The following is a 22,816-nucleotide window of genomic DNA, read 5'->3' on the forward strand; positions in this document are numbered from 1 at the left end:
CTAGAAGAAAGTGACCGCTGGTTCTCTGCTCTAGGCTTTGCAGACATTAATGTGCATGTAAAGATGTACCTGGTGCCTGGAGAAGTGCCTTGTACTTGTGATATTGCTTTCTGGACTGGCGTTGCATGTATTTACTAAATACTTGATGATCATAATGGCATATCAACATGGGGAGTGCACGTTAATATACCTATCTCATAGAACTGGAAGGGACCCCGAAAGGTCATCGAGTCCAGCCCCCTGCCTTCACTAGGAGGACCAAGTACTGATTTTGCCCTAGCTCCCTAAGTGGCCCCCTCAAGGATTGAACTCTCAACCCTGGGTTTAGCAGGCCAATGCTCAAACCACTGAGCTATCCCTCCCCCTATGTTCTTCCTATTTGGATAGTTGACTGATCAAAGGCAGCACTCCAGAATGGATCAAAGCAGCCCCACCACCAGTTTTCCTCTCAGAAATAATCCTTTTCTCAGATCCTTTCTTTCCCTGCAAGGGACCGGGATATAATGGATCTGGTAAGATGACTTTGACAGGACCAGGAGGTTTCAGCAAGACCTATGTTGTCGATGTTGGCCCTCATGGCCACAGTAGTGTTCATAGTACCTGTGGGAATGTGTTTACTTGACGCACCATCAGTGGTTACAAGCAGCAGAATTCTTTCACCCTCTCTGGGTGGTAGAGAGAGATTGATGCGATGGCAGTCCAATGACAACCTGTAACTAGGAAAAGGACTTCCAAATTAACTGATCTAGATTGTAGTAGCCATGGGTGAATCCTGTTTGTAATGGGGAGCTCATTCAAGGTACTTAATTTCTCCAGGAATCCATTCAATTGAATGTCTGGAGACGAGGGTGGCACTGAATGCATGGTGGGCTTTCGGAGAGCTGGTATCGCAAAAGGCAGCTCTAAATCTAATTGTGGAAAATTGAGCTGCTGTGTTCTAAGAAGGAAGGAACAGGATATTGCTTCCTGTTGCCTGCACTGCAGACCGGCTCAGCTGATCACTACTAGACAGCTGTGGGTAGTTATTACATGTATGATGATATGACAGATCTTTTTCTAATGTGTGTGTTTGAGAGATCTATTTACCATTCCTCTGAGAAACAAACTGTGTTCTGTAGAAGACCTTAAGTACAACACTGACCGTGGACCTATTTTCCATTCTTTGGTTGAATGGGCAGGAATTCACATGTTCCTTTCTCCAATTCCCTTTGTTATTCAAAGGTCTTGGTCAAGATTAAAAGAGACAAAGGTTCCATGATCTGTATAGCCCTTTTCTGGCCCAGGCAGGTTGTAGAAGCCACTCTCATCAGGTTGAAAACTTTGCTTTTGAGGCGTCTCCTACAACAGGAGAATTCCCAGCTAGAGTAGTACAAAGGATCTGGCCCTGGGTGTCTCACATCATCTTTGCTGTTTGAAAGGAACCTACCTGAAGGGCATGCCAATTCAAGAGGAAAAGGTTTTCAGTCTAATGCAAGATTGTCCAGGTGGGACCATCCTACTTGCTCCCCAGGGAAACTTTGACTGCCTTCACTTGTTGGTGTGGGTTACAGATCTCATTAGCTTTCAGATCTCATTTGACATTCTATGAATAAGGTGAATGCAAATAGTTTCTCTGCATTCCCTTTCTAGGTGCATGCCCGGCTTAGTACAGTAGAAATTTTGCACTAAAGTCCCTGGTGTCATGAGATAAATGTAGTTTTTGTGAAGCTTGATGAAACTTCCTTTTTAGTTGCTCAACTTTTTTAGCGTGGGAAGCAATTTTTTTCTCGTGTAGTGACTTCAGACCAGGCCTGAGTGATTGATCCACCCTCCACTAACTTCTTCAAGGATAAGGTGAGGCTATGAGCTCATCTGAGATCCCTTCCATTTTAATCAGTCAATTATTCTACTATTGTTTTCCCCATGCCAGCATCTCCATTCTAGTGAGATCTCTTAATACATTCAGTGTTTCAAAGGTTACCATATGAAGTGGACTAAAGCCCATAGAAGGACTGTCCATCCAATTTTTTTTTTTGACCCTGTATTAGTAGGTCATGGTAAATCCAAGAGAATCTAGCTAAATGTCTGGTTGCATCACTCATTTCTGAACAGTCCTGCATTTCACGGCTGTTAAGGCACAGGCACTCCAAAGAATCTGTTTCCTACCAGCCTCTGATCAAATGCCATTCACAAAATTTGAAGGGCTTCCTTGAGTTCTCTATCTATCTTTACAGAGGATTAGTGTGTGGAATAAGTCTTTTGTCATGGCCTATTGTTACAAATGTATGCCTGATCTAGTATTGAAGTCAGTGGGAGTTTTACCATTAATTTGTAGGAAAGCGTTATTGGGCTCTCTTTCCTGGTTGAGTGGCCCAGAGTTCTCGCTGCTCAACTTACCTTTTTAGGATTGACTGTCTTTATTATTCAGGCAATCTATGCTTCACTTCAATTGTTAGAGATTAAGATTTCCTTCCCCCTATAGTTTGTAATATTTATCTTATTTTTAGAGGCATACACGGGTTTTTGAGTCTCCAAGAGTTAGGGATATATGTATAAAACTCACCTAAGGAGAAGAATTATAGATGAGATATTTTCAAAGGATTTGCCATTTTATAAGTACCTTCCCTCCAATATAGAGGTGGTGGAATCTCTGCTGTTTTTATTACAGATTTTGGACATTTTACCATTGGATCCAAATTCTGCTCAGAGAGGTGCGCATCTTGCACTGCAGGGTCTGAGACATTTGGATGTATCTTAGGGTATAATTTGGCCCTTACAATAAACTGATGACTGGAAACACGAGGGGCTATCGGTGTTCCAAGCAGGGATACATACATACATGGTTAAGAACATAAGAACAGCCGTACCGGGTCAGGCCAATGGCCCATCTAGCCCAGTATCCTGTCTTCCGACAGTGACCAATGCTAGATGCTTCAAAAGGAATAAATAGAACAGAGCAACCATCAAGTGATCCATCCATCCCCTGTCGTCCAGTCCCAGCATCTGGCAGTCAGAGGCCATGGAGTTCTCACAAATTTTTTGGTGGCCTTAGAGTGTGGCCACCAACTCTTGCTGGTGGCCGCTCTGACAATTTTTCCTAAAATACTTACTTAACTTTAGGAAAAACAAATAAATATGCACATATACATGTCCAAATCATTGTAATTTATTTATGTAGGGTGTTTTTGCAGACTCAATAATAAAAATAATGTACAGTTGTCTCTATTCTTTATTGGACCTAAACAGAATAGAAACAACATAAGGTGCTTAGCACATTCTTGTCTTTTTTGGTGTTGTTTCTTTTGCTTTTTTAGACTTGCTAGCTAATAAGGCTGCTGCTGTGAAAACTGATATTTGTATATTTGTATGTATCACTTTTCACAGCAGACTTACTAGCTAGCTGGGAGACAGTGAAAAGTGATATTAACAAACATACAAATAACGCTTTTCATAGCAGACTTACGCAGCCCCCGCAAGCCAGGGGACAAATTAAGCCGTGGATGAAGAGGTGGGTAGGGAGGCAGTGGGGGCTAGGGTTAGGGAGGTGGGGTGAGCGCGGGGCTGGAGCCCAAAGCCCCCCGATGGAGAATAGAGCCTGGCACCCTGCAGCCAGAGTCTGGCGCCCGCCACCCTAGGGCTGAAGCCGGAAGCCTGAGCCCCACCACCCCTGGGAAGGTGGGGAACTCGCACCAGCTGCCTGCTCCTCTGGCATTTGTGGCTCCAGAGGAGGGCAGGGGCCCAACCCCTGGTGGTAGCCCCAGGAGAGAGGCCACTGCTTCTCTTTCCCCTTCTCCCACCATCACTGCCTCCCGTCATGCATTCTGCTGTCGCCAACCCAGTATCTTCACCTCAAGCATTATGTTCATGGGGATTAGGGCAGGTTGTTCCATTCACCCCCTCCTGTAACTTACACCCATTGCAGTGTGATTACTGGGATTTCTCCACCTTTAGTGTCCCAAAGGGAAAATGAGCTCTAGTAAAACTTATAGTAGTCAGTATAGCAAGGTGAAACCTATTCCCTGATACTAATAAAGGAAGTTTTCCTGGTCAGCCTTGTCCTATTAGATAATTTGTTAGTGGGCTTTGTAATCATAGAACACTTAAGTATATAAAATAAGTGTTACATAAACTGAGCATAAATTATCCAAGGGGAGATGCTACAGATTGTTCCAAAGGTGAGGATGCAGGGGGGAGAGGTGTTGAAAGTTGTGCCTTTGTAATGCCAAAACTGTCTGGTGTATGGATACACCACTGCAGTAAAAGAGATGGATATTAATGTTAGCAATGCTTGGGTGGAGTGCAGTGTTATGGTTAACACAGGAACATGAATGTTACTGGCATAACTTCCGCTTGCCATTTTACTAGTTATGCAGGGCCCCAGCAGTCTGCTGGGAAGCTGCTCATAACAAAATACAGACCTGGGGAATATTTGGATAACTTGTCGCCTCTTTAAAGGGGTCATTGTCAAGATTGCTAGGCATATATATAATACTGCTTACCTCTTATATAGCATCCTCCTTTGGAGATCTTGGAGTACTTTACAAAAGAAGGCGAGTAACATTCTCCTATTTTACCGATGGGGAAATAGAGACAAAGAGGTGAAGCAGCTTGTGGGTCAGTGGCGGAGCCAGGAACAGAACCAAGCTCTCTTGCCTTCTGGCTCAGTATCCTATACACTGGGTCATACTCTCTCCAGCTCTGTACACAAATCTAAATCGGTCTGCTGACCTGCTCCATCCAGGTGACCGAGGCGGGTATATTATACAAGAACAGAGCAGGTATGGAGGATATGTTTTGCGTATGCCCACTAAGTTAGGTAATCCCAGTAGTTTGAATTAGCTGCTGGTGTATTGCCTTGCAGAGAAGATGGAGTTTGAGTGGCAGCTTTTGTTTGGGTAACCTAATAGATTTTCCAGGTGTAGGGGATAGCTGAGTGGAGAGGGGAGGGAGTATGTGCATAGAGGGGAAAGGAAGGCATCTGTCATCTGAGATTTTTTGGTGGGGTTTAAGGACTCTATAGCTACAAACATATTTTCTTTCCCCATCCTCCAAATGACATGTTGCTTTCCTCTTCTGCCACTAAACTGACTTTAAATGTTTCATATAATACTTTGTTTGTCTTCCACTTTTCATACAAATTGTGTCCTAAAATGCTGTGCAGAATTAAATACTGGACATCATACAAGAAATGATGTCATTTACTCATGCTAAAGACAGTTTGATTAAACTAAGGCATTCAGCTGTAAGGCCAGTAATGAATCAGTAGATAAATCAAAAGGCAGAGAAAAGAGAATGTAAGAGTTAGAGATAGAGAGTAGATCAAGATAAGCTGAACCCGGTCACTCATTCTATTTATTTAAAAGGGCTGGTCCACTGAATGGCAGCTCAGTGATCTGGGCCACAGTTGGAATCCAAGCTTTCTGGACTAGAAGGAAGGACAAGAGCTGTGAAGGCAAGGTATTCAGCCCTGTGAAGAGAGTGCCTCATATTCTCTAGCAGTCCATTCTGACTGACAAAACAGACCCTGGGCTTCGTGCGTGGGGAGCTGCTGTCCAGTCATCCTTTGCAGCCAGCAATAGCCTTGGTCAGATTTGGAGGGAATTACATCCAGCAGTCTCTATTAGAAAGGAAGGGTTTGCCCATTCTTTGAGAGAGGTGGTGAGCAGTTGGGGTATCTACAGTATTCCCTGTTTATGCAAAAACATGAGCCAAAGTAGAAACAATGAACGTAGTAAATGCGACATTAGATTGTAAGATCTTGACATGTTTCCCACTGTTTCCTGTAAGCACTTGTACTAAATCAGTCCAGATCTGTACTTATAACAACACCCACGTCAATCCCTCACTCCATCCTAATTTGTATTAGATGTTCTAACATTTCAAAAAGGAGCAGCTCAGTGTTTGGAAAAACAGATCAAATTTCTTCTCCCAAGTATTCAAATGTATCATGAGTACGTTAAAGGAAATGCTCTGTAGGGCGATTTAGAAAACGTTTAGTGTGAGTATATTTAAGATTGAGGTTTCTGGGTGTGTTCCCCCCCCCCCTTCCCAATGTATGTATGAAAACAAAATCACTGTAATGGAGAATGGAAGTTAAGACTGGATTTCTGTTACTTTGAGCCAGGCTTTTGTACAGTAATTTAGAAGTGCAATGTCTTAAGTATAATGTATGTTCAGAAACTGCTGTTCTTTTGAATAACTGGTGTTGAGCTTTTAGGTTCTTTGAAGATACCTGAAGAGACTCTCCTTAAGTCTTTTCCTCCTTGCTCTTCAGAACCTGCACTGTACTTGTCAGTGCATGCTAACTCTTTTTGGAGAGGCACCCCTCAAAGTTTATGCTGGAGCTCTGTCAGTATTTCTGTTTTCCTATAGCAGTCTAGTCACAGGTTTGGTTTCTTCTTGTTAGATGGCAACAGAAACCTCAGAGAACCTTGGGGGCTAGGTAGACCAGCAGATTAACTGGCTGGTTTGGTGGTGTCATCTGAGTCCCTATCCGCATTTGTCTCTCTAACATAACCATTCCTGTTTGAGACACCCACAACTGGAATAATGACAGTGGTAAAAGTCAAGATTGAGGTGTATTGTCAGAATGGGGGGTGGGTGGCATGTCCAGGAGATTGCTTAAGGTTGGATTGAGTTATGGTACATTTGTAGAACTCTTCAGGGGGCTTTTGCTATGCTTAGCTGTAGTCTGTGCTGTTTTACTCTTCACAGTGTTGTTTTCAAGGTGGAACACCCAATGTGGTGGTGCTGTGGAAGAGACAATTACTGCTGACTCTTCTTATATTTATCATCTCCCAGTAAATCAGAGTTTTCAGTTTCCTTCAAAGTATCCACCATGCATAATTGATACTTGGCTGGAAACATATTCATGCTGCGTCCCAGAGCCAATACAAAAGGAAGTAGAGCCTCTCTATTTCTTGTAAAACTGAATGGTAAGAACAAATCTTAACCGTTCTCTTCTGGGTTTCCTGCTGCTTTCCTAAACTTGCAGGTGATCTAAAATTATCAAGCCCAGAGAAGACTGAGGCACTTCAATGGGACCTAACTAAGGGCTTGTCTTCACTACGGAGGTAAGTCAACCTAAGTTACGCTACTCCAGGTGTGTGAATAACAGCTGGAGTCGACATAGCTTAGGTTGACTTAAGGTGTCTTCACTGCACTGAGTCGACGGGAGATGCTTTCTGGTTGACTTCCCTTATTCTTCTCGGAGAGCTGGAATACCGGGGTCGACTGGAGAGCACTCTGCCGTTGATTTAGCAGGTCTTCACTAGACCCGCTAAATCAATCCCTGCTGCATCAACTGTAGCAGCGTGGCTCTCCTCATAGTGAAGACCAGCCCTAAGGTAAGTGAATGAGCAACACAATGACAGATAAAATTCAATGTTGATAAATGCAAAGTAATGCCCACTGGAGGGAATAATTTGAAATACTCATACACTTTATGGGATTCTAAATTAACTGTATCTGTTCCAGAGAAAGACTTGGGTGTCATTGTGGACAGCTCAATGAGGATCTCTGCTCAGTGTGCAGTTAGTGGTCAGAAAAACACGTTAGGATGCATGAGAAATGCGGTGGAGAGTAATATAGAAAATATTGTTACTTCCTATAAAATCATTGGCATACCATGACCTGGAACACTGTGTTCTTCAACTATGGGTCAGTGTGGATCCCACTGCATATGAGATGGGATCTTTTTGAATTGCAGAGTCCATCAAGGCCATGAGTGCCACTTCATGCTTCTGTGCAAGGGCATAAAGGACTGGAGCAACTGCAGCTGCCACCCTCCCTCCATTCCCTCTTACCGCCTGAGGCAGCAAGACTGAATCTGGCAAGTGTCCAACCGTCTACTTTTCTTCTTGTTTCAAATTCATCTTCTAGATTTAATTGGAGAACAAATACTTCTTCACCCCTCCTTATCTTCACTTCTCTACTTTGGACATTTCCTAAAACCAGAACAAAAGACACCTCTCCCCATACATGCCCCTGCACAGTGGAACAAGGCGCCTCATGCCTACCGCCGTGGCAGACTCTAAACCTGGGTTTAAGCGCTGCCAGACTTCATTCCCCAGTAGAGCTGATGCCTATTCTGTCTGGGGAAGAGCCACATCCCTGATAAGCACTCAGAGTGAAAATACTTCTTATCAATCACTTGCAAATTGAGGGACACGTGGCTGAAGCTACACCTGCGCATGGTCTCAGACCTGGAGGAGTCATTCACCTCCAAGGAACCCAAAGGGTCATCCTCAGCAAGTGCCCCTTCAGGCAGATGCCACACCCCAGGCTCTAGGGGTGCAAAAAAGGCCGGGAAGAAAAATGCATTGAATTTGACACCAGTCACATTGATTCTGATCAGCTCAATGCTGGGACCATCAGCACTGGCTGTCACTTTCTCAACACCTGATCTGCCAGCTACCACTTTGGCACCAATACCAACAGACCTGGCACTGGTGTCAGCACCAGCTCCTCTGGCACTGACAGCATCATCGCTGGAGCTGGTGCTGGCACCCCAACACACAAGGGAAAAGCCAAAAGGAAGGACCAAGCAGTGACAGGGCTCCCAGCATAGAACCGCCCCATGGAGAGAAGAGAGAGACTTCACTCGTCCAATGATAGAGCATCAAGCCCCCTTCGGAGGGAGTGGTGCTAAGTAAGCTGGGAAGCTGTTACTTTTAAGATCAGTTACTTCCTTTTCTACTGTGTATCTAGAATCTGGATCTTGAGTTGCTAGATTTACTGCTGAGCTCTTGTCTTTTGAATATGTACTGGAGACTCTTGTGTGATTTGCTAAAGAGAGGGAGAATCAGTTGAAGTTGTCAGAGAGTGTCAACTTTTAACAGTAGGAACATAGGAATTGCCAGACTAGAACAGACTGGTGGTCCACCTAGTCCAGTGTCCTGTCTCCAACAGTGGCCAGGACCAGATGCTTCAGATGTTGGCAAAAGAGCCCCTACCTACCCAGGACCAAAACAGGAACATGCTCCTGTGTATCATTGGTGTTGTCCATTTGCTTGGCAAAGCAACCTATGATGGTTTCAATGTTTCATCCATGAGTTTATAGCCACGTGTTATGTGGCATAATCAGCATTGCGGTAACTTTTTGGACTGGTCATTTAAAGTTCTGATAACTTGCAAAAGGTAGAAAATCCAATAGCTGAGCAGATGCAACTTACTACTAACTTCTGTCCCTCAGTTTTCCTGTTGATAAAATGGGGATGGTACCATGTAACATTGAATTATGCTTTTAGAGGATTAGTTAGTGTTTGTAGAGGGCTTTCTAATGCTTGGATGAGGTGTTGTGTAAGTATGAAGGATAGTTACTACATTTCTTCCAACCTGTTTGTGTTCAGAGAACCCCCAGAACTACATGCTCAGTTTGGAAACAATTCAGGAACTTCTAAGAGAACATGGTAACAGTGGCTCAGGAGTGTTGAAGTTTGAAAAGGGGGTAATTGTCTAAGACTAGCGCTCACCAAACTTGCTTGTGAACGGTTTGGCTGTTTTTAAGGCTTTTAAAAAATGTAATGCAATTGAAAATCAGAATGTATAAGAATTGTAAGTAGTTTCATTTTTTTTAAGTCCTGAAATGATTTAAAAACCAGTATTTCCCAATAAGGGATTTAATAGGCTTCTGTATTTAAAGGACTCCTGCTCTGATCCTTCCCAAATATCTTGAATTTGTAGCAGCCTAGAGGCTGAGAAGATCAAATAAAAGAGAAGTTTCCCTTCTGTTAAATGCCTGCTTAGTTGCTGCCTCTGCACAGGGGGGTGATGAGTGTTCTAGTTTGGCATATGACAGCTGAGAGCAGCTGCTGATTTAAGAGAAACAAAAAAAAAAAAGGGGGAGGGAGGTTGCTGAACTTTTAAAGGAGGAGGTATAGACAGTTTAAATTTAGATTACCGTCTGCTGTGTCATCTCCCCTGCTGCTGTAGAACTTGCTGTACCGTTTGTTTATGAGAGGACAAACAAGGCTGGCATTCTCGGTGACTAGATAAGTTTGTTTACGAGGTACAGCCTCCCATTGGTACGAAAGTGTGGAGATGGCTGATGCCCAGAAGTAGGGCGCTACCGGACAGCAATGGGCTCTCACTGCATGGCAAGGATAAAAATAGCTTCCGCCTCACCCCTTTGTAGTCTTGCTTGGGGGCCCAGTCCGGCTCCCACTGAAAGAAGTGGCAGCGAGGTGTTGTTTGTGGTGGTGAATTTGCCAGTAGTGCAGTAAGAACTATTGAAAGAAAGAATCAAAGTGGGCAAAACCAGGGGAGTGGTTTAGATCCCTGTTCCATTTTAGCCAAATCCTCCAAGTTGGGAGGTTCTGGTTTTGATCCATCTTCCCCAAAGGCTGCCTGTTAGTGCAGACCACAAAGCTGCTCAAAGGGGCTACATCCAAACTAGACCACCATTTGTGAGGAGAAATTGAGGTATTCTTGCTTAGGGGATTTTAATTAAAGGTCATTGAAGAGCTGTTCTTTAATACAGGTTTTTATTCCATTTGGGGCATCTGGTTAGAGCCAAGATAGTTTTCCTTGTGCACCCAAAATGTGGTGGTGGATGCCTCTGCATAGAGCAGGGTTGCGAACTACCAAGTTGCACCGCGAGTTTGCAGCAAGCCCTTTTCTTGTTAATCAGCAGCTGTCTCCAGTTTTTCGCACTGTCTGAACTGATGTCATTTCCCCCTTGCCAAACCCTACAGCTCTGCCGCGGCTGAGATGTCACAGGGTGTGGGAGGGGAACGAGGGGAAGGGCGGAGAGCGAGCCGAGTGCACGCCGAGGTCTGGGACCCTGTTTACTTACCATTCCCAGGCGCGGAAGCCCTGGTTTCAATAGGATCGCAGGCGCCCCCCGCGCACACCAGCGGAGGAAATGGTTGTGGGGGGACTTTAAAATTCCTTTGTTCCAAAGCGTGAGTGTGGAGGATGAGAATGCAGGATGCCTTTCCTCCTGGGTCTGAGACAGGTAACTTGGTTTGGTTGCTGCCGGTTCCGGTGGAGAACTTTGTTTTTTAGAAAATATTTTCTCACTTTCCAAGGAGAGAAAAATGTGTGTGTGTGTGTGTGTGTGTTTTGGTGGTGCTGTTGCAAGACAACTTTCTTTTCATTAGCAAAGAAGAAACAAAACTTCAGTTCAGGAGAACAAGCTTTTGTTGTTGCAAGATTCACAACAAAGGAGGATTCTCCTGTGTGCTTTTTTTGTTTGTTTTTTAAACGTCTACTTTCCACAGGCCCTAACATGGAAATGTGTTTACATTGCTTTAAAACGTCTGTCAGTGTTTGGAGAGGTTTTTTTAATATATGGGTAATATTTATTATCTGGAGTCATGCTGTGTAGCAAAATAACTCACTGAAGAGACAAAACAGAAAATGGCAGAGTTAACATGTGCACACTGCCCGTTTTAGCAAGGCACAGATCCTGGATTGGGTGACTTATTTAATAGCTTTGGAAAGTTGGTGTTTTAACAAGAAACAGTCAATTTATATTTGGTAATGTAACAAGGAATGAGAAACAGTAGCAACTGACCCGCTGCTCCCTGCCTGGGAGTACCTTGCCAACTATTTGTTCTTAAGTTTCTGAGAGTTCTAAAACTTGTTTTGGTCTGGGAGGCATGTCTGTCTAGAGATCTAACTGTAAACTGTCCTCAACACTACTAAAGTCAGTAATGTACAATAAATAGGTATAGCTTTATAGTTATTAATATAGTATTAAAATACCAAGCCAATCGAGGCATTTTAAACTAGGCACTTTCTGTTGCTTACAAGGACAGCAGAGTCTAACTTTTAGCAAATTGCTGTATAAGCAGCCTTGTCACTTTATCAGTTACCAGTTTATTTTTTCTCCAAATGTAGGGTGTTTTTATTTTTCACTGATTCTAAAACAGTTTTACATGATGACCTACCTCTAACCCATTGACCTTTTGCAGTTGAACATAATGGCTCACTTGTTAGCACACCGAATCCAAATAGAATCTGCTTGAAAATCTCAGAGTTGAACAGGGAATACAGTGCTGTCATAGCTTTGTGGTGGGAAAGACCTTTGTGGTTGAAAGTTGTGTGGGCAGTAGGTATGGAAGAGCTGTTCAGCCTTTGAAGAAATTATTCTAAGGATTTTAAGTAAATCTTCGATTTGTAATAAAATTCTGCAAGATCAGTTCAGCTTTTGAAGTGGGGTCAGCATCAGATGTCCATATATTTTATTTTTAAGATTATTTTTCTAAATCTATGAAGATATTCTCCCCCCCTCACCAAAAAAAAAAAAAAAATTGAGGGTGATTATTGCATGGTAGCCAGGTAGCATGCAAAACCAGAGTTTAGGAGCTCTTGAGTTCCCTTTACTCATCTGTCTAGCTCAACACGGGGTATTTTAATGTTGGAGACCTGACTGCTGATCTATCTTTGTTCCACTTGCGGTATACATTTTAAAAAACACCCCCTAGGTACATAATGCATAAACGGGAAGGGGAAACAGCTGGTGGTGTCTCAAGAACAGGTTTCTGTATATTTTGATTGTCCTTCATTTGTGGATAAAAACAGTGTTGGGAAAGTATTTTTTCATTTAATGTATAGGGAAAACACCAACTTCAATTTTGTCAGTTTCTAGGTGACAGAAGATGATCATATGCTTTGGGATAATTTCCTGTAGATAAACGATGTGCAGGAATCACCTCACATACCACTGAAGTGGAGTTCCCTGTGGTATGAAATTGGGCAACTATTTACCAGGCCATTATGGGAACTACAGAACAGTTTTTGAGACAGGAAGTGAAAAATATGGTATTCATATCAAACTGTAGGGGGGATTAATTACAATTACCCCAGTTGACATCTGGCCAGGACACTTACAAGTGTTATGGATGTCAAAATGGCCACAAGCAGTTACAACCCCCTCTTTTGTAAAGAGAGAGACTCCTCAAGGAGTACATTTTACATTCTTGACACCATGATAGGAGTTTGGTTCAATATTGGGCTGAATCTGCTTATCTTGTGATCTAGTGCCGTCAGCATGTAATATGGCTGCATAATACATATAATAAAATGTCAAGTACCATTTGTGTAATTAAACTTGTTAGGATCAAAGCCCAGGCCATCCTTGCTAGGTCACTTTAAGTGATAAGTCCTGTGAATAGCAAATGTGAAATGTCTACTAGAAGCCTTTAATCCAGGAAAGATCAACAGTGTTGTGTCTTTGAGTGTCTTTAAGTGTTTAGTAGGGAAACAAGTATAAGGATTTTTTTAGTCCTCCTGTGCTTGGGGCTTATCAGTGCTGTTTGCTGGGAGAATTTGCTGTTTCAGTATCTTGGCCTTATTCTCAATTCATTTAATTCTTGGTACTAAATAAAGTAGGGTTGTTGTATCCAGGGCCCATTGAAATCAGTGGGAATCTTTCCATTGACTGCAGTGGGCTTGGATCAGGTTTGAAAAGATTAAAGCATCTTGCATTTGAGTAATCAATAGTTTAACAGCAATTAAAAAGTTTAAATATTTAATCCAAGGTGGATCTGAAGGCCTCTTTCACCACCCTTGCAAAGTTCTTATCCGAACTGGGCAAGTTTTTTGACAAGCAAGTAAAATGTCTGTTTTTCATTGTCAAAAATCTTGGTAAAGGGGGTGAAGTGAGGAGAGTTTCTGCCTGAGCTGGCAAATCTTGCAAGGTTGCTCTTCACTCCTAATCAATACGAGAATAATCCTGGAAAATATCAGTGTGTCCTCTTGTTGTGTAGAACTTTAAACCCACACTTGATCCCTTTTATCCTGTATCACCGTAGATAACCGCTTTTCTTCACTGTTTATTCTTCAAAAAATGTTTCCAGGTCTTCACTTTTATTTTTTTTATTTTTTTAACTTTGACGAGTATATTACAGTTTAGAAGAATTTAAATGCATGCAAGGTTAAGTCAGCTACAGTCTTCTCAAGAACTTGTGCTCCTTATTGGTCTAATCGTAGTGTTCTGCACTGCTATGTAATATATCAGGCAGGGCTCAATCAAGTTTTTTGCAAGGATGAGAACTTCATTAATGCCTGGGGCTAGCCAGAAGCCTTGTTTACACTGGAAAAAATCTGTGTTCAGCTGGTCCTGGCAATAGTGACAGAGCATAGTGTAGACAGGAGTGCCTTGGTTTTCATGATACAGGACTGAAAATTCCAGACCCTTGTCAGCTGGACAACAGGTGTACACATTTTTACTGTAAATGCAGCCACATAATAAAAAGCACCCAGGAAAAAAAAGTTTGTTTGAATCTGTTTCAAAACTCACTGCAACGTAGAAAAATAGAGTGATTTGCTAGACCCCTTTATCTACTGATCCTTTATGCCCCGTTGGATTTTCAAATGTTGGTGAGTGACGATCGGTTCAAATTTCACTTTTGAAATCTCTAATTAAAAAGGCTGATTTGTAAGAGGATCCTGTTTCAGATCACTCCTCTAAAACTAATGTACAAAGGTTGGAGGTTCTGGATTTATTTTTGAGAGCCTCATGCAAATGTTCTCTTGAATATTAGGGTCATAGATCTCTGCAAGTCGTTTAATTTGATCTTGCCCTTTAATAGTTTGTATGATTCCCTCAGCTTCTATGAATCTTAAAAATATTTTGATCTGAGCTAAAACAGCATCAAGTTTTGCTCCATTGTTTTGATTCAGTTACATGCTTTACTGAATGTAACCTCTTCCCTAACAGAACTGAGTCTAACAAATGGACTAAATATGGATGAAGGGGAAGAATAAGATCTTGGGAGGGAAATGTGCATATGGAGCCTCCTTTCTAACTCCACTCATTGCAGGCCTTAATACATTGGTCTAGTTGCTTCCGTTTGGAATAAATTCTTGAGCAGCTTTTATTCTTTGGCCCCACATTTCCTGGTGAAGTGCTTTTGCCAGGGAAGAGCTGCTGAGAAGGAAAATTGGAAACCGTAATAGCAGCAACAATGGACAACACCAGTCAGGACAACTGGATAGAAGAAGCACTCAAGATGAAATGTTTACTTCCCCTTCAACTATAAAAGAATGTGAAGACTGTGTCGGAGAGACAGGGTAGTGAGGTAATATCTTTTATTGGAGTAACTACTGTTGGTGAGACAAGCTTTCGAGCTTACCCAGAGCTCTTCTTCAGGTCCGATAGTTGTGGTATTCGGGTGTTTCTTAAAGCTCCAGCTCCTGACCGCATTTGATTTGGTAAGAATCCCAACTTTCATTAAAAGTGAGTTTTTCGCCCTCCTGGCTGCAGAGGGGAACGTGACCTGAGTACAACCTAACGACTCAAAAACCAAAAGGCAAATAAAACGTCGGATTAATTTTATTTAAAAAAAATATTTGGTTAAACTTTAAAATACTGTCAACTAAAAAAAAAAAAAAAAAAAAAGCCAAGTGAGTTCTGAAAAGTTCTCTAAATAGCTCTTTCCTGGAAATGACATTACCAATGGGGAGGAGTCAGGACACAGCAAGGACTCCTCCTTCAAGGCATTAAAAAAAAGTTTTTAAGCAAGTAAACATTTCCATGTCATGCTTACAGCCCAGACACTGCAGCACTAAGGACCTGAAAATGAAAGTTTCTATACTCAAAAGTGAAAACTGACTTTAATATTAGATAAAAATTTACAGCATGATTTTTAAAGTGACAGTGTACCCTTTTGAAAGGTTGAGTCTCTCTCAAGCATAGAAGTGAATGAGTGAGCCAACTTGTTCACAAGGTAAACTGTGTTTATAAAACCTCTAACGTTGTGCTTTGGTGGCTAAGGTTGGGTCCACTGTGGCCAATTAATCTTGGTGATTAAGTGTTTGTTAAATATTGTTCTCATGATGCAGCAGTAACAAAGCACCAAGCAGTGTATTTTGAAACTCCTATTTGGGGCCCCTTCTCTTGTGTTTGGGCAGCTTTGATGTATGTTTTCTTTACACTTCACTACACTGTCAACATTTGGTGCTCACTTGTCTCAAAATATTCCTTTTATCTGGCATTTTTTCATATATAAAAGGTGTAAAACTTAACATGTCACCATTTGTAATAAAGGTATAGCGTGCAGGAGAGTTGATAAGACTTCTCTTTATTCCCTAGCCCCAGTCACCTGATTTGGGTCAGGCTTACAAGAGGTTATTGTCCGTGTGACGTGGCACAGATCAATACCCACAGATTCCAGTAGTTACTGTTACATAATGATCATAATTTGCACCTTTACCCAACTCCTGCCTAGTCATGCTTGCATTAAATGATGCTGGCAAAGTCACAATACTTAAATGCAAATGCTTGTTAATTTTTCCTTTCTTCCATGTGTCAAGAATTTAGCGCTTCTAGAAATGAAGATCTATAATGATATCGGGTAGTTCACTGCACAGTTCTCACAATTATGCCTCAATTCTGACCAGCAACAGTACCTACAAGGTTAATCTAGTGCCGCACACAGCCTGGCCAATGTAATGCAGTCCTGAGTTGCATTACCTCTACTAGTCCAGTGCTTTATGGTTCTGCCAGTGCATCTCAGTCCTGGCCTGCAATGCTAGCTGGTGGTTGTTGTTGTTCAGGTTTATTAAGGTGTTGTCTAAGGGGCATTCAAGAGTGGGACCCCATTGTGTTAAGCACTATACACACACACAGAGTAGTAGATGGCACATTGCCCCCAAAGAGTTTACAGTCTAATAGACAAGACAGACACAGGATGGGGGAAGGGGTGTATAATACAGAAGCAGAATGAACAATTGATGGCAGCAAAAACAGCATGTTAGTTCCATGATTTTTGTGGGCATGGAGTAAGTTTAGATCAGTGGTTCCCAAACTGGGGTTCGTGAAATGTTACAAGGGGGTTTCGGGAAAAAAATTCCCTAATGGCGGACAGAGCTGTCCCTAGGGACCCAGGGCAGCATGGGGCCAGCAGCCCGGAGCCCCTGGACTTACAAGAGCTAAGCAGATCAAAGCAAGCATATCTATCACACTGAGGAGATTTAAACTTCAAGACTCCTTGTAAGAAATGGAAAGAGAGGTGGATATTTTTTGCAGTTTTTAAAATTAAATAGGCAGCTAGTATTTTTAAAATTATTATGAAGAACAAGTTTAAGCTCTGTTGTGACGTGCATTATTTGCCAGGACTGCTCAAGACCTGAATGCTTGTGTAGGAGGAACTCTTTGAGTTGGCTTCTTAAATACCTTCATGCTGTTTCATATCTGATACTCCTTGATGAAACATAGGCGCCTTGTCTTATAACAGGCTTATTCAAAGTGATACAAGCTACGAAAGTGAGATCTTGGAAGAGTGTTGCTGTTTTCATAATGTAATAAAAATACTGTAATGCTAAATAATAATTAATAATGTGTAATAAGCATATCATAAAAACAAATTTTATATTTCCAAGAGCACTGCTTTTATAATTTATACTCAGGTAAAGGAGAAAATCCCTGGAAATATTCATTTTTAGGAGGGGGTTCGTGAGACTTGACATTTTTGTGAAAGCGGTTCACTGGTTGTTAAAGTTTGGGAACCACTGGTTTAGATAGATCAGCGAAATAGAAAGGGAAGTGAAGATGAGAAGCACATGGCAGGGGAGAAGAGGGTCGGAGGAGTGGCTGTGGAGGGAAGCTAAAGTGAAGAGACTGTGAGGAGGGAGGGGGCGGATGGGAGCAAACAGCTGATCAGCACAGGGCAGAGGAAGTCTGAGAACCTCCAGTTTTGACTGGAATGTGCAGCAGTCTCTGCTTTGGCTGCTCCTGCTTCTACCAGCTGGAATCTCTGGCTGGCTCCTCACCCTCTGCAGTTCTCCCCCAAGACCCCATGATGGGAGCAGGAGGGGGCACCATCTGGCTCCTAGTGCCCCCAGACTATATGGGGGTCTCCCCTGCATAGTTCTGGGTCCAGGGCGAGGCTTGGCCTTGACTGGGTACCATTTTACAGCTCAGAGATTATCTTGAGTATAATAAAGTGAATATATGACGTGCACAACTGAGGGCAGTGATGAACCACTAAATGCAGTTGCACTTGTGACCTGAGTCAGCATTTCAGCTAAAATCTTCAGCAGTAAAAGACTAGTTCATTAAACCCACAGCCACGTAAGCCCTCGTTAGTTCAGCGCAGACACTGGTTTACTTCAGTTCCCTTGTGTGTACTCTGTCATGAGGTATTGATGATGGACAGGACTAGCCAATGGCTAGTTACAGTCTGATATGTGAAACCTGATAAAATCAAGACATAAACTTGCATTTGATAGATTTGCTTATGAGTTTTTATGGCTGATGATTCTTAGACACTTTTCGTGTGTTGGTAGACAACCATTCTCCCCTTTTGTTACTGTTGGAGGATTACAAAATATATAGTATAGGAGCTGATTGTGAATTAATCGAAATACAAAGTTTGTGTCTATCCATTTTCTGAAGGCTTTCTGATTTACTTCCTTAACTCTGACTAATAGTCGCTCATAAATATGGCATCTGTACTGCTTTCCCCTTTTTCATCCACTTGTATGTCAAGTTCAGCACAAGTGCGCCTTGGTTCCTGGAGGGCACCCACCCTAGGTTCCATGCCTCTCAGCCACCACTTCTCCTGTGTAGAGATCCATGTGTCTCTCCCTCCTGACCAAGGTTTTTCCAGGCTGCCCAGTCCCCTGCTTACGCTGTGATATTCCCAGCAAGCCAGACTGCCTAAACAGGCCAGTGTCTGAGCATTGTTTTCTCTTTGAAGGCTTACGAACAGTGTAATTATCAGCAGTTATAAGTTACCATACAGCCTTTTATCAGCAACCACATTTATTCTTAAAGTGAAAGCATTACAGAAAAAAACACATTAAATACAATAAAAGAATTTACAAGCATGCTAATAAGTTTACCAGAGATCACCCCAACAAGGACTCTGCAAGAACCAGTTCCATCAAACCCCAATCAAGGGAGTTCTCTGTAGTAACAAGTTCATTGCCGTGGTGTTGTCCCTTCTACCAACAGAAGTTGGTCCAATAAAAGATATTACCTCACCCATCATGTCTCTGTTACAGGTTCATGTAATAACAGCCTCCACTCCAAACTAGCATACCTATGAATAGATTAGTCTTTGCTTTATACAGCTTGCGCCTTTGATCCTGAGACTCTGGGAACAGGTTATCAGTAGACAATGGTCCACTTCTCAAGGTGTAGCGTCAAAAGGCTGGATTTGTGCATAATCAAGGTGGGGAGACCAGGGGAATTAGCATTCACCTCCCCCTACCGATTCCCAGGCAAACCACTTGACACTGTTTGCCCCATAAGCCCATTGTTTAGCACATTGTTCAGTATACTACCTTGAAGTTCATAACACTTCCCTGGGTTCGTATCCCCATTCCCCTCTTAGAAGTTGCATACAATCCTGGCCCACAATCATACAAAAACCATACAGTGGACCCCAAACCTACTTAAACTTAATTCCGTAAGCTCTCTTAAGGATATTGCAGGAAATTGCCATATCTGTCAGTGTCTCAATTTAATTTAGTGCTTGAACATAGACTAATGCTGTATGATGACCAGCCACAATGGTGCAGAGTGAAACTTGTGAAGTGAGCATGGTTACTTTGATTTTGGGTAGTTTGGTGAGGCCAGATAAGGACAATTAGTTTGAATTAGAATGATAAAATAAAAGTACTTTTGGTGACTCTCCCAAATCTCATCATGGGAATTGTTAAGTGAACTTGTGGAGGACGGGAGAAAGGGCAAATATAGTACCTATCTATAAAAAGGGGAGTAAGGACAAGCTGGGGAATTACAGACCTGTCAGCTTAACTTGGATAGCTGGAAAGATAATGGAGCAAATAATCAGTTTGTAAGCAGCTAGAAGATAATAAGTAACAGTCAATGTGGATTTGTCAAGAGCAAATCATGTCAAACCAACCCAATATCCTTCTCTGATATGGTAACAAGCCTTGTGTATGGGGGCGAATAGTAGATGTGATATCTCTACTTCAGTAAGGCTTTTGATATTGTCTCACATGACCTTTTCATAAACAAACTAGGGAAATACAGATGAATCTACTATAGGGAAATACTAGATGAATCTACTATAAGGTAGGTGCACAACTGGTTCACAGTCAAGATGGGAGGATATATTGATTGGGGTCCCGCAGGAGTCTGTGCTATTCAACATCTTCATAAATGATTTGGATAATGGTATACAGAGTACACTTATAAAGTTTGCCGATGATAAGCTGGGAGGGGTTGCAAGCACTTTGGAGGAGAGGATTAGAAGTCAAACAGATCTTGAAAACCTAGAGAAATGGTCTGAAATAAATAGGATGAAATTCAGTAAGTACAAATGCAAAGTACTCCACTTAGGAAGGAATAATCAATGAAAAAATACAAAATGGGAAATGACTGCCTAGGAAGGAAAACTATGGGGGTTATAGTGTATCACAGACTAATGAGTCAACAATGTAACACTGTTTCGAAAAAAGTGAACATCATTCTGGCATGTATTAGCAGGAGTGTTGTAAGCAAGACATGAGAAGTAATTCTTCCGCTCTACTCCGCATTGATTAGGCCTCAGCTGGAGTATTGTGTCCAGTTCTGGGCATCACACCTTCAGGAAAGTTGTGGACAAATTGTGGAAAGTTCAAAGGAGCGCAACAAAAAATGATTACAGGTCTAGAAATATGAACTATGAGGAAGCATTGAAAAAACTGGATTTGTTTAATTTGAAGAAGAGAAGACTGAGGGGGGACCTGATAAGTCTTCAGGTATGTAAAAGAGGATCACCACTGAGGACAGGACAAGACGTAATGGATTTAAATTGCATCAAAGGAGATTTAGGTTAGACATTAGGAAAAACTTCCTAATTCTATGGGTAGTTAAGCACTAGAAGAAATTACCGAGGGAGGTTGTGGAATCTCCATCATTGGAGGTTTTTGAGAAGAAGTTAGACAAACAGCTATCCGGGATTGACTAGATAATTCTTAGTCCTGCCTCAGTGCAGGAGACTGGACAAGATGATCTATCGAGGTCCCTTCCAGTCCTACATTTCTGTGATTCTGTCAGCAGCTAAGGACTGGTGACCACAACTAATGAGATTTTCATACTAAGAAAAGAATGTGGCCATGATTAATGTAGTCGCTGTTTGTTAGGGTCTTTCCTAAGATCTGTGAAACCACATGGAAAGTGGAGAGCAGCCAGAAATTTTTGTATGTTCATGGATTTCAGAGGGAGTCATGAATCCTTATGAATCACTTTAAATCAGTAGCAGCTAACACCAAAGCATGATTTTGGGAGAAAATACTGTACATTAATAAACGCTCTTTGTTTGTACAGTGCTATTCCACATCAGTGGATAGTGCATCAAGAGCAGTGGTGGGCAACCTGCGGCCCGTCAGGGTAACCCACTGGCAGGCGGCGAGACAGTGTTTACATTGACCGTCCGCAGGCACAGCCGCCTGCAGCTCCCAGTGGCTGCGGTTCACCGTTCCCGGCCAATGGGAGCTGCGGGAAGCAGCGCGGGTGGTCAAATCAGAGGTGGTAGTTGAAGATTTTGGGTGTGGGTGTGTGTGTGTGTGTTTTAAAGGGGTGTGTGTAAACTCAAATTTCTTGTATGTTCTGAATGTTATGAAGAAGATGTTTGTGTCATGGTTACAGGGCTCACCTTGCTCAGAATACCATCCTTGCCACCTTGGATGTCACCTCCCTATACACCAGCATCTCTCATAATGACAGCTTTGTTGGCTGCCACAAATATTTACAAGACAGTGGACAGCACTCAGATCTCCACCCCAAACATTGCCAACTCATCCATTTCATCCTCACCCATAGCAGTTTTATATTCAACAACAAACACTTTTTCTCCAAACTTTGGGAACAGCCCTGGATGATAGGACGGCTCCCCAGGATGTGCCAACCTCTTTATGGGCCGCCTTGAGGAAGAATTTCTGGACAAATGCATCACTAAATCAAGGATACACTGAGATATATTGATGATATTTTCATCATCCTCTGGACAGATGACCTGAACTCCCTCATAGAATTCTACCACCACCACCTATCCATTAAACTCTGTCTGAAACACTCCCACACCAGCATCAATTTCCTGGGCACCACAATCAGTTTCAATAATGGATCCTACAGACAATTATATACAAGAAACCAGATCCAGTACCACCCCAAACACGCCAAGAAATCTGTTAGCTACAGCTTAGCACAGAGACCCTCGAATGTGCTCTGAGGAGAAGTCCAGATACACACCTAATGCACTTAAAACCGCGTTCGCCAAACAAGGACATACCACCAGATAAGTAGATTGCATCAGGACTGGGCCACCCAAATACCCCAAGAAAGCATGCTTCAGTAAAGGGAGAAAAAAAAAACCCTCTGACCTCATCCTCCAAGGAAACCTGCCCAACACCTTCTAAAATCAAGCCTGGGAACTTAATTCATAACTCAGCTAAACACCAAAATCATGGACTTAATAAAGACACTGGATTAATGGCTCATTACAACAGTCTGTAACCCACTATAACCCTCCTTTGTCCTACGACTGTAGATGTGTTACTGCCCACTTCCTCTTGACTGGTCTCTTGTGCCGTGTGTTAACTCCTTATCTGTTCCACCTTGTATTTAGCTGTGATATTCCGAGTACCTTTCCTAGACCTGAAGAAGAGCTCCGTGTAAGCTCGAAAGCTTGTCTCTCTCACCAACAGAATTTGGTCCAATAAAAGATATTACTTCACCTACCTTGTCTCTCTCATTCTATAGTTATATAAATGTAATCTTATTTATTGCTCATTTGTGACTGACAGTTCAGGTAGCATATGTGTGAAGGTTAGAGACATTAAGTAGTTTAGTCTCAAAATTGACCTTCCTTAAGTTTATGACTTGGATACACAGTGAGGTCTGAGTGCAGAACTAGGAGTAAGAAATTTGATT

General features: G+C 42.3%; 1 protein-coding gene across 2 annotated transcripts in view; it reads left to right on the top strand.

Annotated features, from left to right (window-relative positions):
* WBP1L (WW domain binding protein 1 like) overlaps nt 1-22,816 on the top strand; it is a 68,158-nt gene that overhangs the window by 17,173 nt on the left and 28,169 nt on the right. Inside the window, exon 1 of one of the 2 annotated variants that reach the window (XM_024213637.1) lies at nt 10,732-10,936. The exons of the other annotated variant lie outside the window; for it this stretch is intronic. Coding sequence (XP_024069405.1) covers nt 10,910-10,936 — 27 coding nt within the window. The 5' untranslated portion in view covers nt 10,732-10,909. Of the gene's footprint in view, nt 1-10,731; nt 10,937-22,816 lie in introns of those variants that run through there. 2 annotated transcript variants of the gene reach the window in all.

The sequence above is a fragment of the Terrapene carolina genome, unplaced genomic scaffold, assembly GCF_002925995.2.
Source record: "Terrapene carolina triunguis isolate 2854851 unplaced genomic scaffold, T_m_triunguis-2.0 Scaffold95, whole genome shotgun sequence".
Classification (NCBI taxonomy): domain Eukaryota; kingdom Metazoa; phylum Chordata; order Testudines; family Emydidae; genus Terrapene; species Terrapene triunguis.